The sequence below is a fragment of the Ascaphus truei genome, chromosome 3, assembly GCF_040206685.1.
Source record: "Ascaphus truei isolate aAscTru1 chromosome 3, aAscTru1.hap1, whole genome shotgun sequence".
In the NCBI taxonomy this organism is placed as follows: domain Eukaryota; kingdom Metazoa; phylum Chordata; class Amphibia; order Anura; family Ascaphidae; genus Ascaphus; species Ascaphus truei.
In genome coordinates this window covers 152,075,460-152,094,511 of record NC_134485.1, presented here as the reverse complement: position 1 = coordinate 152,094,511, position 19,052 = coordinate 152,075,460, and the positions used below count along the sequence as shown (strand labels likewise).

The following is a 19,052-nucleotide window of genomic DNA, read 5'->3' as shown; positions in this document are numbered from 1 at the left end:
AACTTCTGATCGGCTCTGGCTCTTGAGACCCGCCCTCTCCCTAGCTGTCCACCAATTGTATCTACTGTAGTAACTGCTCAGTCAATCATATTGCAGGACTACATTTTCAATAATTGTGTAAGAATTGAATTAAATAACCCTGAGCAAAGCGATTGATTACAGAACGGACCGATCTGCAGCTTACTGTGTGCATATTGTATTGATGCACATACTGTAATGTATTGTTTAAAAAAAATATATATATTATTTTAAACGGCAGCTTTAAACTTAATATTGTACTGTACATTATATTTACCTTCATTATAAACTTTGAGAACAGGTGGAGATGAGCCACTGTCACTCCCGTAGTCTGCATTATAGTTGAAAAGTGAGAGCTGGCCTGCTACACCTGTAGTTGACAGCTCATGAAGCTGGAAATCTTTTTGATACACGCAAGCTTGCTGGTACCTGTACATGAAATCAGGCTCAGTCTGAACATTTTGTAGGTATTCCGGTGGGGATAGGTAGCAAGGATTGCTGTTCACCAGGTTTTCACGGACGGTCGGACCGTTATTGTAAGCCGGTGCTGGTGCCGGTGCATTGCTGGATTGGAATTGAAGAAACTTATATGGATTAAACCCGACCTTTCTCCTTTTGAAGTTGCCATTATCAAACATACTGTAAAACTCTGGGAACACACCCCAATATCCTCTTGTATCTCTGGCAGGAGGGGCAATACAAAAAAAAAAAAAAAAAGACTAATCGCTACTTAAAGTTTTTCTTATCGAACGCTGCCAACCACGAACGACAGGTGAAAATTTGTAAAAATCGTAGTTCGAAATTAAATATTCATATATTTCTGCTACAGTCGTCATGTTATCTGCTGCAGCATTAATTGCAGAAAATATAAAAAATGTATAACTACAGTCAGATTTTTTTAATATATGTACGTGTACACATGGTGTCTAGTCAGCAATTGTGCAATGATACTGTAGGAATGTAGAAAAAAAGCACACCACTTTGAGTTCAAGTTTTTATTATGAAGTGCCTAAATTTGATAGCATCTTCAGGGTCAAATCACAATGGACCACTGTGGTACTGTAGACTTTATTTTTATCTGTTTTTTAAACACCTGTAAATTGACACAGTAGCACAGACAGAACTGTACACATTACAATTCATTACTTTCTGCCACCTGGCGGATATGCAAAGAATTGTACCCAAAGAAATCCGAAACCATTCAATTAAAACAGATCAACCGCGGGTCCCTGGCGGTGTGAAGGCGGCTTGAACGCGGGATTTGTTCGAATAACGGCCGCTGCATCTGTAGGAGCCAAGGTACCTTATTAAGTCACTGGATTTAAAAACATCTGCACTTAGTTGTGTTTTTATTTTTTGCATTTCTCCCATGCTCTCCCTGGATCTTTGAAGAAATAAAATGGCAAGTACATGACAAAAACTGAAGAGATTACAATTTCTTGTAATGTTTAAAAGCTATAAAAAAAAATGAAAGGATCATTGATCATGTCCGAACCTTTTATTGGAACTTCAAAAATATTATATAGAAAGGGAAATTGAGTATTGATGGCCTTAATTTTTTTTAATATGGAGGATTCTTTAAAACAGGCTGGCTGAAACATTCCAATTTATAAATGCATCAACAGCTCTTGAAACTGAAATAAATACTGAATAAATACTGAAATACTTCAGTATTTAGTAGTGTATCTTTATTTTTTGGCTTTTTACTGATCTAGTTTTGGCATTTGGCAGTGAGCACCCCCAGAGAAAACTCTGTAATATGTACATGTTACGGTCATTTTTTTACATTTATTTATTTTTTAAATTCGAGTCATTTCAAATTGCACAAACAAAACTGAACAGCATATTTTTCTTTTTTTCTTACTTAAATTCTCTCTTCTGTACACTCAAAACAGTGACCTAAGAACACCACAATATCCTACATACACAAACCTCAGGGAATGGGAAAGGGATAGTACACACACTGGAATCATGGTGCATTCTTTGTTCCTGAAATGGTCCCACAAAAAAAAAAGCACACAGGATACAACACAACATAAGGTCACCTGTTAACTATTGAGTGAGCAAAAAATTGAGCCTTTTCTAGATGCATAAATGGATACTCCCTTACATGAGTGGACCTTTTTATTTTAATACCATGCCCTAAAATGTATAGTTTGAAGAGCCGCACAACAAAAATGGTGTTGAATATACAGATTAGTGTTCTTTTGTCATTGGCAGTCTTGCATGTGGAAATAGAAACATATATGTTTTTTTCTTTCCTGACTATACATTGAAATTTATATGCATTTAGATAAGACACTACATAAACCGCTTACATACATCAAATTTGAAGATATTCAATATTCAAATCAGAGATTCTTCACAACAGACGGTTAGCATTGTTAACCCCTTCACTGCCAGTGTCTACGCCATACTCCTTATAATGCATTGCAGGTCCCATGAGCGGTTAAGAGGTTAGCGGTACCCTCTTCAGTGGCAGGGTCCAGTCACACATTGCACTGCAATGCCCCTGGTACTCAAGTAGCTTAAAGCAGCCCTCAAAGAAGAAGAAAAGAAAGCCCACTTAAAGCATTCAAAATCAATTCCCATCAAAATAATCAATTTTTATTCTAGAGAATATGGAATGTGAATTTTTTTTTCTAAATAGAAAGAATTAATGGAGGTGTGATCCAAATTTGCTGTAGAACTCCCCCCTCCCCAAAAAAACCCATAGTCCTTCATGAAACAAAGGGGTTAAGAGCATAGAACCAAACTCTGCAGCTTTTCCCTGTTAGGAGTCGAGAAGCAGAAGAGGGACAGTGGCGTTTCAGTAAGAAAATACCCCAGGTTAAGAGGTTGCGGCCCTTTTATCTTATATACTATATCCAAAACCGGGTTGGGCCTGCCCATAGGCGGGTGCAGAGTAACCGTAGCCAAATGCAGCTTGAGGAGGAACTGCAACACTTGTAGGTCCTGCTGTAAGCATCAACTGTGGCTGGCCTAAAACAAACAAAGATATGTTAGGCAATTGTATATAGTAAAAAAAAAAAGTAAACAATTGTGCGTTGGCATATCTAAACTGTGGCAGTCCAAACTTTGATACTTACCTGGGTCCTTAGATGTTTATTTATTTTTTTACTTTACTGCCTGTCCAACTTGACTTTTACCAAGTCTGACTATGAAAAAACCTGCTATTGGTTTAAAATTTCAACCGTTTTACATGTTGCTATTTCGAGCCCCAGGTTTATTGCCCTTCTAAAGATACTGTACAGTAGCTGGAAACCTTAATTTCTCTCTCACATGGTGCAAGTGCCTTGCTCTTCAAGTATGACAAAACCAGGTTCTTAAACCCTGCACACTGATGACTAGATGTAATGCTTTCAGAATCCTCAATGTTAGGATTTATTTTCCCACATACACATTTATTATTTTTTTACATTTGGGTTCTAACATTAAGATCCTTTCAGACCCCAGTATGAAGTTAATATGATTATCGCAGATTACTAGATTACCATTCTTATTGTCTTGTATTGTGTACATTTCCTCTGAGTTTGTCAAAACTTGTAAAGAACAAAGCCTCATGCGATCAATTGAAGAGTTGGTAAAGTTTCATTCAATCAAATTACTAAACTATGCCTCTAAGGAAGGGGTGCGCAAACTGGGGGGCGCGGCAGGGGCAGAGGCCTCTCGCTCATCCCCAAAGCATTTAAATTAAATGCTGGGAGACCTCTGCAACTTCCTTTACCTCGTCTTCGGCAACGCGTTGTCAAATGACGCTGCGGGGTCACGTGACCCGCATCGTCACTTGACGCCGAAGACAAGGTAAGGAGGGTGGCACGAGCAGAGGGGGAAAGCAGACAGGCAGGTACAGACAGAAATTTTGCGCAACCCTGCTCTAAGGCCTTATTCTCAATACAATAAATAATGTGACTTTTTGAAGTATAATTGTGTAAAAGAAAATCAGTTTCATTTATAACAGATTATGTTGGAGGCATCTTGAAGTAAACCCAGTCATTTGTTCTGAATGAAACAATATTATAAAGGGCAAAAAAGCGTAACCACCCCCTCCCCCCAATGTACAGGGTGCAGTAAAGACAGAAAACTTCAGGTGTGCATCTACAGTACAAAAAAAAAGAAAAGAAGCAGCGCAAAAATCTCAGTGAAGTATGCAATTGATATTAGATATAGTATGTACAGATGGATAGGTAATACGCGTACATCAAGGTGAAATGTTATAAGCAGGACATGTTATGGACATGTTACCAAAACAGCAAGGACTTCCGTCTCCACACCTGTCACTCGATCTGCAGGCAGCAGTAAAACGAACTTCCTGGACCTCCTTAGGCTATTGGTTCCTGGCGTGGTGTGAGGCGGTCCTTGATGGAAGCGCTCTTGTATTGCTAAGCACTACTGCAGGGATCTGCACGGTGACTGTGGTTGTGGATTACAGTTGCCTCACTCGGCAGCTGCTGATGACGTCACCGGCTGAGGCGCAACTTGGCTGGGATGGACAATCAAAAAACTTGTATTGCTGCGATAAGAAGTGGGCTGAAACAGCGTGTCTGGTATCCACAAAAGTATCAAGAGCGTGCACTCTAATGTCTTTCCTACATGTTTCGTAGCATAACTACTTCTTCAGGGATAATCAATTTACTGCATAATACATCTTATATACCCCGCGGAAGTATGCGATTTGACCAGGTAGGGAGGGTGGAGTAACTGCCCAATCATAAACAACCAGGGCTGATACAGATGAAAGAGATCAATACATACAATTTAAGTTAAAAATACATAATTTTAATACAATAATATTAAATCTTTCACCTTTAAAACAGTCTATAATGACTAAAAGCATACACACAATCCCCCCTCCCACACAGACACACAATCCCACACACACACACAATCCCCCCCCACACACACACACACAATCCCCCCCCCACACACACACAATCCCACATACACACAATCCCCCCTCCCACACACACACACAATCACACACACACACACACACACACACACACACACACACACACACAATCCCCTTCCCCCCCACACACACAATCCCCTTCCACCACACACACAATCCCCCCCACACACACACAAACACAATCCCCCCCCACACACACAATCTCACACACAATCTCACACACACACACACAATCCCAAACACACACACACAATCCCACACACACAATCCCCCCCCCCACACACACACACACTCCCACACACACACACACACAATCCCCCCCACACACAATCCCACATACACACAATCCCCCCTCACACACACACACACACACACAATCCCCTTCCACCACACACACAACCCAACACACACACACACACACACACACACACACACACAATCCCCCCCCCCACACACACAAACACAATCCCCCCCACACACAAACACAATCCCCCCCCCACACACACAATCTCACACACACACACACACACAATCCCCCCCCCCACACCCACCCACACCCAATCCCCCCCCCCCACACACACACACAATCAATCCCACACACCCACCCACACACAATCCCCCCCATACACACACAATCCCACGATCCCACACACACAACCCCCCCCCCCCCACACACACACAATCACACAAACCCCCCCACACACACAATCACACATTCCCCCCCCCTCTCCCTGCACTCACACACAGGCACATTCCCCCTCTCCCTGCATCAGAAGCTATCTGATTGATTACAGCCTGTCACATGATGAGACCGTCTCTGTAAAAATTAAATTCTGACTACAGAGATTCACGTTGCTTCGTCACTCCGCCACGCCTACTATAAGCGTATGCTACAGATTCAATGCATTTGTTTTGAAGCGACGTCGCATCTCCGTCGCCGGCACTAAAAGCGCAGCCTAAGTTTGCTGGACATCGGAAGTTCAAAGAACCAGAGGATGCCCAGAGGTGTGAAAAGCATTTGGTTAGCAGGGAAGGGCTAAGTACCCATGTCCGGAGAACAATGGCAGTCATCTAGGATGCCACTTGCTCTGCCAGACCTGGAGGAGCCTGCCACAGTGGGTGGCATTGAGATAGCCAGGGAGTGAGGTGCCAGGCTTGCGCATGTCTCCTGGCTATTTCAGATTTCCAGCTGACCTAGCTTTTTCTACCAGCTTGGCTCTGATTGGTTGCTGGGAATTTTCCCACGCGATGATTGGCTGCTGAGTTTTGTTAATGAAACTCAAAATACTTTAAAGAACCTGTGAGACAATCAGATTCGAGTGTTCCAGCAATAAGAGCACGGACGAGCTTTTCAAAGTTGCTCTTGCGCAAATAGCAGAGCAACTGGCTTCGATTTCAAGCCAGAAAAGCCTGCCTGCCAGATTCTACTGTAAATCAAGCAATACATAGGTTGCACAAATATGTTTGAAAATCATAATCCTTGAGCATGCAAGGATCATCAGAGTGGGATTTGAAAAACACAGTGTCACGTAATTTTAAATTAAAACATAATAGTGACCCTTCCCAGCTGACATATAAATGCATTCAAATTGTTCCACCAGATAGACATGGGGGTGATCGAATAAAACTTTAACTAGACAGGAGAGTCTGTGGATATATAAAATGAAGACTCTAGTCCCCATGGGTGTTAATGAAGAGATCGATGCCTGGTCTCTTTATTAACCTACCTGCCTTGGTTGTTGAACTTGATGCATCTTCATTCTCATCATGTTGAATATCTTAACATTTGAATCAATTTAATTTGTTTTCATTTTCAATTATTTGTAATAATATTTTATATTACTATTTTGTGTTATTAAGGCCTTTTTCCGAATGTAGATATGACACTATGTATAAAGGCTAATTTTGGCTCAGTCAAATATCAGTTGACATGGAGGTTATGTAATTATACTTGAACTAAAATATTTAGATTTTATAACTGGAACAATTTATATAATTTGTGTGTCCATCTATTAATATTAAAAGTCATACATTGTGTGGCTTTAGTCTATCTCTAGACCATCCAATATGTTCTTTTCATTATGTATGTATGTATGTATATATATATATATATATATATATATATATATATATATATATATATATATATATATACATACATACACATTGTTCGACAATCCTATACATCTGCACGCCCGGGGGTACACACATACACTAGGCTTTCTTTTTCAAACTCTCTCCAACCGCGGCTGTTGCTGTGTATGCTGCTGCAAGAACAACACAGATCGAGTTGAAGAGAGCCATTTTGGGAACCGCGGGGGGTCCGTGGAGATCAAAGTGGAGGAAAAGAGACAAGAACAGATTCTCTCCCCTGAAAGAGCAAGAGTCTATCCTGTAAGTAAGGATATTTTCCAACTAGTGGGGACATCTGAGTTAATATACTGCGCAATGGTGTGTTTTTCTCTTTGTTTGTGATTACAGCCACCACCTGGGAAATCACACCTGGAAGAAAACCCACCCCAATCAGTTTGTTGATGTAACCTCTCACTAACAGGACTGTCAATACATCCAGGACTGTCTTTTGATATGGTACTGTAATCATCATCATCACATTTTGCGCCGGGGACATTATTTGTATTTGTTTTGTTTAATGGATTTGAACGATCCACTGTTAATTGACCCCTAGGCAGCATTTGTTGTTTACACTATAAGTCACTCATTTTGGTGTAATCACTTAATCACTAATCACCTGGATCGAGCGCTGATAGAGTTCTTTTAGTTAGTTTGTATTTCACATTTTTTGTTCATATACTCACTCAGCAGCTGACCAATTATTATTATTATTATTATATCATTTAGATTTCCTCACTATGGCACTATTCACCAATAGAGCACTACGAGGGTTAAATTTAGAAGGTTTTTTCACGATAGATGATTCTATGGATCCTGATCAGGAGAGTCTTGATACTCAGTTTTCAAAGTTAGAAGGATTACTGACACAAGAAATGAAGCAAATATGGGAAGTGTACACGCTCAAACAATATCTTGAGCAAAAGCGGATACCCAGAGGGCTTAGAGTCCAGAAGCCCCCCACCTCAGATCAGGAAGATGAAAACATTTTAAAGGAGTGGAATTTTATATTAGATACTTGTTCGGTTAGCCTAATCCAATTGCTCCTGAAACAAAGATCAAAAACTCTAGAAATACTAGATAAAGAAATGAATACAATAAAGGAGCAAATGGAACCGTTTACGGAATTGGCTGAGTATAAACTATTAGAAGAAAAAGCCATTTCCAAAATAGACAAGGCAGAGAAAGAAGTAAAGCTTACCAAACTCAAGAAATTCGCGAGAGATAGGCGCGACTACGATGAAAATAGGCAGAGAAACTGGAAAACCGAAAAAATCACCACCATTAGTGAAGTGGAAAGTAGCAGTTAGGAAACTGACACAACTGAGCCAACTCTAGAGATAGGCTAGATTCCACTAGAAGTGAGAAACAGGATACCAATACTAAGGAAAATAAGGGTGGGAACACACAAACAGATAATAAAAATCCCCCTTCCCATGTAAATAAGAGTAAAAAGAAATACACTAATCAGCATGGGACAAACCCGAACACTAGTAGGGGTATGCATTCAGATCAAAATTACACTAATGGAGGCTATAGAGAAAGGTCTCCAGTAGACAGACCCCCTGACGGCCAGAAAGTTAGTAATTTTAAATCGAATTCTTTTTTAGATTACCGTCAGGGACGAGCACCAATCCAGGAAAGGTGGAGAGGCTCCAGAAATCATCTAGGGAGACAAGATCAAATGAAGGCAGAGAGGAAAAGGTCAAGGCGGGAAGAGTCAGAGGAAAGAGAGGAGGGTCAAGGAAGAGAAAGAGAAAGAAAAAGGTCAGACAGAGGAAGGGATTGGTAAAAAGTAATGTTTTTAACATAAGTGATGTTCCACTGAAACAAGTAGAACTAGATGTCCTTTCAAGGGGTTTGAATTTTGCCCCGGTAAATGGACCCAATATGTTCAATACATTTGTAGACATTCACAAGTTCTTAAGAAAAATCACTTTGAAAAAATATTTTATTAAGGACGCTGTAACTAGAGCAGTTATCAAACCGGGCCCAGCTAGCACAATTGATAAATCTCCGCTTACATCATTCAAGAGACCCTCTACGTTTTACCCTAAAGCCATCAAAGGTAATTATATTGATACGTTTGCGGAGATGGTCATTTCAGATCTAGAAACCGCAAGTACCAATTTCAAATGCCCCAAACAAAATCTAAGTATAGAAGAAAAAACAGCTATAAAATCACTTGAGGACAACAAAAACATTGTGATCAAGTCGGCTGACAAAGGGGGGGGGTGGTGGTTGTGATGAATTCCTGTTATTATAAAGAGGAATCATCAAGAATTCTGAATGATCAAACCACATACCGGAGACTGGAGGGCAACCCAACTAATCTCTTTAAAGAGGAATTGTTGGTATATCTGAGACAGGGATTGAGGGATGAATTAATTACCAAACAAGAACTGGAATTCCTTACTATAGAACAACCTAGGATTCCAGTGTTCTACTTCATCCCGAAGATCCATAAGAATCTGCATAGGCCCCCAGGAAGACCAATAATATCCGGGATAAGGTCCCTCACCTCAAACTTATCGCAGTTCTTAGATTTTCTGCTACAGAAGTATGTCAAACAAGTTCCATCGTATTTGAGAGACACGTCGCACGTGCTCACAACCATCCAGGAGTTAAGTTGGTCCGATGAGTACTGTTGGGTCACGTGCGACGTAGTCTCATTATACACAATAATAGACCACCAGATGGGGCTGGATGCGATTGGAAGGGTTCTAGACAAAGATAACTCTGTGGACGAAAAATTAAAAGCATTTATTGTGGATGGGATCAAGTTCATCCTAACCCATAATTATTTCTGTCATGACCGTGACTTTTACCTCCAGACATGCGGCACTGCGATGGGTACCAGGTTTGCTCCAAGTTACGCCAATTTATTCATGTCCATATGGGAGGAGGATAACATATGGACCTCCAACCCATTTGGAGCAAACCTGGTGCTCTGGAAGAGATATATCGATGATGTGCTGTGTGTCTGGAGGGGGTCTATGGGTGAGCTTGAGGCATTCAAGCAATATCTAAATATTATATTAATGAATTAAACTTACGTTTTACATTTAATCAAAGCAAGTCCATGATCAATTTCCTTGACCTCTCTCTGTATATAGAGAACGATACCATCCAGACGAAAACATACAATAAAGATGTGGACGCCAATACTTATTTATTGGCGTCAAGTCATCACCACCCAAATTGGCTCCGGAACATCCCTAAGGGGCAGGCATTAAGGATAAGGCGGAACTGCCCCAATAACAAAGTGTACCAACAACAGGTTAATGACCTTAGGGTTAGGTTCTTGGAGCGGGATTATAAAGCGTGTGATGTAGATTCCGCAATCTGTGAGGTAAATAAAATAGATAGAAAAAGTATTCTATGTAAAGACCCTTCAACCACTACTGTAAAGAAATCTAATCCATTTCCATTTTTTGTAACCCAGTACAGTGGTCTGGCCCCTACGATAACAAAGGTCCTCACTAAACATTGGGGCATTTTACAGAGGGACCCAGTTCTAAAAGAGATTATCCCAGATAAACCTAAGATAATATATAGACGGGCAAAGAACTTGAAATCCCGGCTGTCACCAAGTTGTCCCTTTGATGGCCTTCGAGACCGCCACGTTACATGGTTAAATAACCTTAAAGGTTATTATACATGTTCTAAATGTATTGGGTGCAAGAATAGTGTGAGGAGTAAAACCTTTAAATCTAACCAAACAGGAGTGGTCTACGATATAGAAACATTCATTAACTGCAAGACAGATTATTGTGTATATCTACTGCAATGCCCATGTGGTTTGCAGTATATAGGGCGTACAGGGAGACCCCGCAACAGGCGATTTGCCGAGCATATATATAATAGGGGCCTCGAGACGCATAGCGTCTCTAATCATTTCAAGCTAGTACATAATCAGATTACTGACGGCCTTATATGTATGGGTATCGAACATCTAAAATCAAATTGGCGTGGGGGGGACAGGTTGGGTATGTTATCAAAAAGAGAAAGTTATTGGATATATGTATTAAAAACCTTGTCCCCCTTAGGTCTAAATATCGAATTTGACTTAGCATCTTTTTTGAAAGATCCCTAAATTGATCTGCCTCATCCATCTTTGCAATATGTCACCATTTTTTCTAGTTTTTTTATACTAATCACAACAATATGTGTTTATTTTAATGTTTATTTTAATGTTACAGTATGTTTTAATTAACATGCAATTCTAAGGAGACTGGATATGTCAGTGTATGAGGAATAAAAGTTAGGACTAGCATGACCCCAACAGCACAATATAGGAAGTGAGCTGTTTCTGGTCCTTTAAATCACCTCCCACTTGAATTCAAGCAACGCCGCCCATTTGTGGGCAGTACTAGTGTAGTGCATGTATTTAAGGCACGAGAGTACTGGACTCCTCCTTCCCCTGAGGAAGTGACGTAGCGTCACGAAACGCGTAGGGAGGAGGAGCCTAGTACAGTGCACATCGTCAGCCGTCAGCCGTCACCTGCGTTGTATCCTGGAGTGTGGGGAAGCACTTCGGGCGCTGCGCCACTGACGTCATCGGTAGGCGCGTGGCCTCGCGGACAACTCACCACCATCGGAGTACAAGCTGCGGACGGCATTCTTGAGTGGCACGTTTGCCCTCACACATTGTGAGTGTATAAATTGCTGCTTTTTAATGTTATTTAATAAATTTTTATGCGGAGTACACTAGGCTTTCTTTTTCAAACTCTCTCCAAACGCGGCTGTTGCTGTGTATGCTGCTGCAAGAACAACACAGATCGAGTTGAAGAGAGCCATCTTGGGAACCGCGGGGGGGTCCGTGGAGATCAAAGTGGAGGAAAAGAGACAAGAACAGATTCTCTCCCCTGAAAGAGCAAGAGTCTATCCTGTAAGTAAGGATATTTTCCAACTGGTGGGGACATCTGAGTTAATATACTGCGCAATGGTGTGTTTTTCTCTTTGTTTGTGATTACAGCCACCACCTGGGAAATCACACCTGGAAGAAAACCCACCCCAATCAGTTTGTTGATGTAACCTCTCACTAACAGGACTGTCAATACATCAAGGACTGTCTTTTGATATGGTACTGTAATCATCATCATCACATTTTGCGCCGGGGACATTATTTGCATTTGTTTTGTTTAATGGATTTGAACGATCCACTGTTAATTTCCCCCTAGGCAGCATTTGTTGTTTACACTATAAGTCACTCATTTTGGTGTAATCACTTAATCACTAATCACCTGGATCGAGCGCTGATAGAGTTCTTTTAGTTAGTTTGTATTTCACTAGGTGTGCGCCTGTTTTTTTTTCTTTTTTCTTCCATAGGTATCCGTAGGGAGTTGTGATCCCTTTCAAACGGGCTGCCTTATACCTGGATGCATTTAATTGGAACGGGACTCTATGTTTTTTAAGGTTTTTAAAAGTTTTGGGATTTTTCCATTGATAATTTTTTATTAACATTTTTTATTAATATTTTTTTCTTCATTTTTTATATATATTTTTTCTTTATGCATTTTTTATTAAAGTAATTCTATTGTTTTATATGTTTTATCTTACAGCAACATAGGTTCTATTTTATATTTACCCCCCTTGGCCACCCCATAGGTTGTTCAAACACAGTAGGTTACTTACTCACAGTTAGGCAGGTTGTTGCATTAGGCGCTCCTTTATATTTTTGTTTTGTTCTGTTATATATATATATATATATATATATATGTGTTCGACAAACCTATACATTTGCTCGCCCCGGGCGAGTGGATTTAACCCCCGGGCGAGTAAATATTGGCCCAAGCAGCACACGTTTGGTACTAGGTGGCGAGTAGATTTTTTTGTGTGGCAAGTAGATTTTTTGGTGATTTGTCAACCACTGTGTGTGTATATATATATATATATATATATATATATATATATATATATATATATATATATATATATATATATATATATATATATATATATAACAAAACAAAACAGAAATAATAAAGGAGCGCCTAATGCAACAACCTGCCTAAATATATATATATACACATGAAGGTCAGTCAGCACACTGCAGTAGAAAAGGTTATAATAGCAGATGCTAGTCCCATAGAAAATAAGTATGATACGAACCAATCCAAAGACCAGTAAAGAGACAGCACACCGCACGGGGTTAATCCAAAAATCTATATTCACAACATGAAATACACGTAAGCCAACGTTTCGGTCCCACAGAGAGACCTTCCTCAGGGCCGTGCAACCCACAAGTGCAAGTGACCACACATATATACCCTCACCCATAGTGCAATGCAAACAAAGGGAACCAATCACCAACATGCAATCAGACAGAATATGCAACATAGCTGTGCTCCGTGCCCCCTCCCCTATTACCTGATAATCCAAATGACTCATCATGACATGAGAGTAGGCACTTAAACTATTAGGAGAAAGACACCCTTTAGACACTGGTCCCAGGGTCTACTGCCCTTGCGGGGGAAGGTCGCGCGCCGCGCATCTGCAGTGGGCCAAAACATATTGACTGCCGGAGCGCCAGAGTGATGCCTCTGATCTAGACCTGAAGTGCCTACCTGTGGCTAGACATTTCAAGGAAAAAAGGCATACACTGGCCACACTTCGTTGTATGCCTATTCTGCAGGTTCCAGTCCCCCCCCGTGGGGGTGACAGGGGCAGGACTTTGCTTAAACAGGAAGCAAGGCTTATCTATGAACTAAGAACTATGACACCTGGTGGCCTAAATGAGGAACTTTCACTTAGCTGCTTTTTGTAGCAGTCTCCCTGCTTTCACTTGACTTTGCATTATGCCTTTTTATGTTTGTCACTCATACTCTGTTGCATCACTCCCTCTGCACTTTTGCACTTCCTTTGTCCTTATATACTATGGTGATGCTATGCGCTCCTTGTGCTCTATACCTCTACCTGTCCCCCTGTGGTTCACCTTAACGCTCTGTGTATTACTATTCTGTTTAGCCCATTATTACGGTCAGTGTGTGGGTAACTGTGCACCGAGGCGGTTTTTCAGACTGCGCATGTGCGTTTTGCGCTGCCGGCATCCCTGGTGGCCAGGGAGAGTCAATGAGGCGTCTGCTCACAGCTGTGATGCGCGGCGTACTCTCCTTCCTGGCGCTTCGGCAGTCAATATGTTTTGGCCCACTGCAGATGCGCGGCGCGCGACATTCCCCCGCAAGGGCAGTAGACCCTGGGACCAGTGTCTAAAGGGTGTCTTTCTCCTAATAGTTTAAGTGCCTACTCTCATGTCATGATGAGTCATTTGGATAATCAGGTAATAGGGGAGGGGGCACGGAGCACAGCTATGTTGCATATTCTGTCTGATTGCATGTTGGTGATTGGTTCCCTTTGTTTGCATTGCACTATGGGTGAGGGTATATATGTGTGGTCACTTGCACTTGTGGGTTGCACGGCCCTGAGGAAGGTCTCTCTGTGGGACCGAAACGTTGGCTTACGTGTATTTCATGTTGTGAATATAGATTTTTGGATTAACCCAGTGCGGTGTGCTGTCTCTTTACTGGTCTTTGGATTGGTTCGTATCATATATATATATATATATATATATATATATACAGTGTTCGACAATCCTATACATCTGCACGCCCGGGGCAAGTGGATTTAACATCTGGGCAAGCTCTTATTGGCCCAAGCAGAACACGTTTTTGTTTTTTTAAATTTTCCCTGCTCGCGCTGAAAAAAAACCCCTACCTACTGCTGATTGGCGTGCTCTCCCAGGCTTTGTGGGCGCGCAGCCAGGCTCTATGAGCCCGCCCCTAACGAGCAGCCATTCTTTTTCCTTGGAGGACACAGTAAGTACTCTCTGTGCCTTCCCCTCTGTCCCCGGCGCTCCCGCTGCCCGCAGTTATGGAGGTGGTAGCGGGGGTGTTCTCCTGTCCCCGGTGCTCCCCCCGTGTTAGCCCGCTGGAGAGGGGAGCGGGGATGTCCCCTCAGGTCCCCGCTTCCCCCCGTGTCAGCCTGCGGGAGATGAGAGTGGGGATGTCCCCTCAGGTCCCCGCTTCCCCCCCGATCCCCGTGTAAGACCATGGGGCGGGAGATGGGAGCGGGGATGTCCCCTCAGGTCCCTGCATTCCTCCCGTGTCAGCCTGTGGGGCGGGAGATGGGAGCGGGGATGTCCCCTCAGGTCCCCGCTTCCCCCGATCCCCATGTCAGCCCGCGGGGCGGGAGATGGGAGCGGGAATGTCCCCCCAGGTCCCCGCTTCCCCCCGGTGACGCAGAGCGGGAGGGGGAGCGTGGTGGTGCTGGTCGAGGCCTTTCCTCTCCCCACCGTGTGTGTATATGTATATAAATGGGAGCATGTGTGTGTGTGTGTGTATATGGGAGAATGTGTGTGTGTGTGTATATGGGAGAATGTGTGTGTGTGTGTATATGGGAGAATGTGTGTGTGTGTGTATATATGGGAGAATGTGTGTGTGTATATATGGGAGAATGTGTGTGTGTGTATATGGGAGAATGTGTGTGTGTATATGGGAGAATGTGTGTGTGTATCTATATGGGAGTGTGTTTGTGTGTATATGGGAGAATGTGTGTGTATATGGGAGAATGTGTGTGTGTGTGTGTGTGTGTGTATATATATGGGAGTGTGTGTGTGTGTGTATGGGAGTATGTGTGTACCCCCCCAATCAGTCACCCCTGCCCCAGTCAGTCAGTCACCCCTGCCCCAGTCAGTCAGTCACCCCGTCTCTGGTCTCTCTCCCCTCTCCCTTTCTCTCCCCTCTCTGTCTCTAACTTTCTCTCCCCCCCCTCTCTCTCTGTCTCCCCTCTCTCTCTCTCTGTCTCCCCCCTCTCTCTCTCTGTCTCCCCCCTCTCTCTCTGTCTCCCCTCTCTCTCTCTCTCCCCTCTCTCTCTCTGTCTCCCCCTCTCTCTCTCTGTCTCCCCCCTCTCTCTCTCTGTCTCCCCCCTCTCTCTCTCTGTCTCCCCTCTCTCTCTCTCTCCCCTCTCTGTATCTGGAAATCTTATTTACCCTATATCTCTTAACTGTCCTATACTACACCAAAATAACCTATACTGCTTTCTTCCAGATTTGACTCTCAAGCTTCAGACGGGGGACATCGGAATCCCCCCTAACCCAGAAGACAGGTAGAAAACACCTCCCCTCCAATGTATAACATTGTGGGAATGTGGTACCTGGACATTGAGGGACTGCGGATCAGGTAAGATCCCAGGCTGGATTGCTGCTTTAGATATTGTGAAGCGGGGGCATCCAGACACTGGTTAAGGGGTTCAGGAAACTAGTCATTCACATCTGGCTTTTATTTCTAGATCCGACATTTACACACACACAAACAAACACGTAACAAGGACTAATTGTAGTATAATGTAATACAATAAATACATTTATGTCAAAAACGAATGTTGTTCTGACTAGGAATTTATTAAATGTATTTTATTTATATATTTTATTTTAAAGCGGGGTTGGGGGCGGGACTAGGGGCAGGGTTGTGGGGCGGGACTAGGTGGCGAGTAGATTTTTTGGTTCGTCGAGTAGATTTTTGGGTGATTTGTCGAACACTGTGCATATATATGTATGTATATATATATATATATATATATATATATATATATATTTCCAATTTGTCATTGCATTATTGTTAGTTATTAAACATGTGTTTAACTCACACTTTTCTCTTTAGTTTTTAGAGATTGTTATCTACTATAATATATGTACAGTAGGGCTCCGCTTTTCGGCGTTCCGCTCATACAGCGGTACCGGGAAGGGGCCCGCCATGTCTGCACATGCGCAGAATGGAGGCTGCACAGGTCGCGCATATGCAAAACGGGGGGTGCAGAGGTCACGCATGCGCAGAACGGTTGTCGCGCTTGCACAGAATGGAGGTTGCGCATGCGCAGAAGGGGAAATTGCCGGTCTGTGCATGCGCAGATGCCGAAAATTGCCGGTTCCGCTTACCGCCGATTTTCGCTTTGCGGCGGGACCATAGAACGGATCCCGCCGCATTACCGGGGCCTGCCTGTATATGCTTTTAGTCATTATACACTGTTTTAAAGTTGAAAGATTTTATGATTATTGTATTAAAATTGTTATGTATTTTTAACTTAAATTATATGTATTGATCACTTTCATCTGTATCAGCCGTGGGTGTTTGTTATAATTGCGCAGTCACTCTCCCCTGTCCAATCACACACTTCCGCGGGGTATATAAGATGTATTATGCAGTGAATTGATTATTCCCTGAAGTAGTTATGCTACGAAACGTGTATGAAAGACATTAGAGTGCAAGCTCTTTATACTTTTGTGGGTACCAGACACGCTGTTTCAGCCCACTTCTAATCGCAGCAATACAAGTTTTTTGATTGTCTAACCCAGCAAATTTGCGCCTCTGAAAGCCACAGCCGCTGACTGTTGCGATGAAAGGGTTAATCAGGCCATTAATAAAGGCATTCTACCCAGCTGATTATCCCTAAATCGCATTGGGACAGAAGGGGTTAATTCCATGTACACCACAAATGTCATATTTCCCCTTCACCATCTTTATTGTCCCATTTTGCAGTCCATTCCGACTGTAGTAATAGAAATATATACAAACTGTGCCAATTGGTTTTCAGACACAAGATGGCGCTGTGAGCGCTAAACCAAGTGCTGATTGAAGACGCGTGACTATGTACAGGTGGTCGTGTTGCAAGGATGGGTATCCATTTCTGAGCTCTCGACTTCGCAACCGCAAGGTTAATTGAATAAGTGGTTTGCGGTTTAAACTGAAGTGGTTTCTGACAAAATTTATCTGTTGCCTTGTTAGCTTCTTAACTTGAAAGGGGGAAAGTATATTGACGTGGGAACTAGGTTAACCACAGAAACCACAGCAAAGCCCCTTCAATTAAGTAAGCTAACTTGCGAACTGAGTGAGCTAGCACTCTAATTTTTGGAGTGCAGCTCAGAATAAAGAAACCATGCACCCACATATAAAGTTTATTCCAGTGGCACAAGCAGAACATACTTTTATTAATAACATGTATTTTACTGTTGGCTTTAAATGTGCAGGCAGGAAAGCTTTTTTCTGTAGGACCGGGAAATAAACTTTAGCATGCAAATATGCTAAGGGTGAATGAACTGAGGGTATTTTCCTCTCCGTACTTCAAAGAGCCCCTGCTAAGTGGGAGCCTCTGAGTCTAGTGAAGTCCGGAGTTGAAAAGCCTCAGAGATCCAAAGTGTGAAAGTGGCCGGGATGTTGCTGAGTGCCAGATAACGGTACTCAGCATGGGCCATTCACACTTTGTGACCAAACCCCAGCCTGAGTGTCTCCAGGTAAGGGGTGGACCCCGGAATGGTAAACAGCCTAGGTGTCAGGTTGGCACATGCGCTTTGCAAACCAGAAAGCCCTTTTTGCCCATTCTGCAAACTCGGGGCAAATCAGGGATTGGTAGGTTAAATGTTCCCACGGAGGGGATTAGGCACACATGTAAGGGAGAGGACTGTAAACCCTATAGACCTGCCTGCCGAGCTATCTCCAGTGTGATTCATGATTTCTTCAAGCGTGGTTCAAGATCCCGTCCAAGTACAGCGGCAGCGGTTCCAGAACGTAAGGGGTTAAAACACCGTAACCAAGGATTTACCCCTACTTCAGGAATTCGTTAATGCTGGGGATCCCAGAACGAACTCTTTACATTTGGCCGAGATAGCGGGCTGGCAAGTTGCGTCCTAGCCAAAAGGATTGTAACCCAAAGACTATTTCTTTAGCTTTCGTTCAATGGACAATTTATTTTGTTTCCCCATCTCAGTAAGTGATTATTAAGTGTATTCTGAGATTATCGTGTTTTTGTCTGCAAAGAAATAAAATGACAATTTATTTTGCCCGCCTTGTTATGCTCAATCGAGAATCCCCAAAAATATAAAATTGTTGATAAGTACTGGTCCACCGTGACAGTGACGACGTCAACTGCTGTCGAGTGAGGCAAGTATAATTGACAGCCATCGTCACCGTGCAGATCCCTGCCGTAGCGCTTAATAATA

The 19,052-nt window shown here is 42.6% G+C and overlaps 1 protein-coding gene across 1 annotated transcript in view; it reads right to left on the bottom strand.

The window, feature by feature from the left end:
- Positions 1–998: 998 nt before the first annotated feature.
- The window catches only part of CLTC (clathrin heavy chain), a 305,075-nt gene continuing 287,021 nt past the window's right edge, over positions 999–19,052 (bottom strand). Inside the window, exon 32 of the mRNA XM_075589655.1 lies at positions 999–3,000. Within this exon, the coding sequence (XP_075445770.1) occupies positions 2,873–3,000 (128 nt within the window). The 3' untranslated portion in view covers positions 999–2,872. The remainder of the gene's footprint in view (positions 3,001–19,052) is intronic.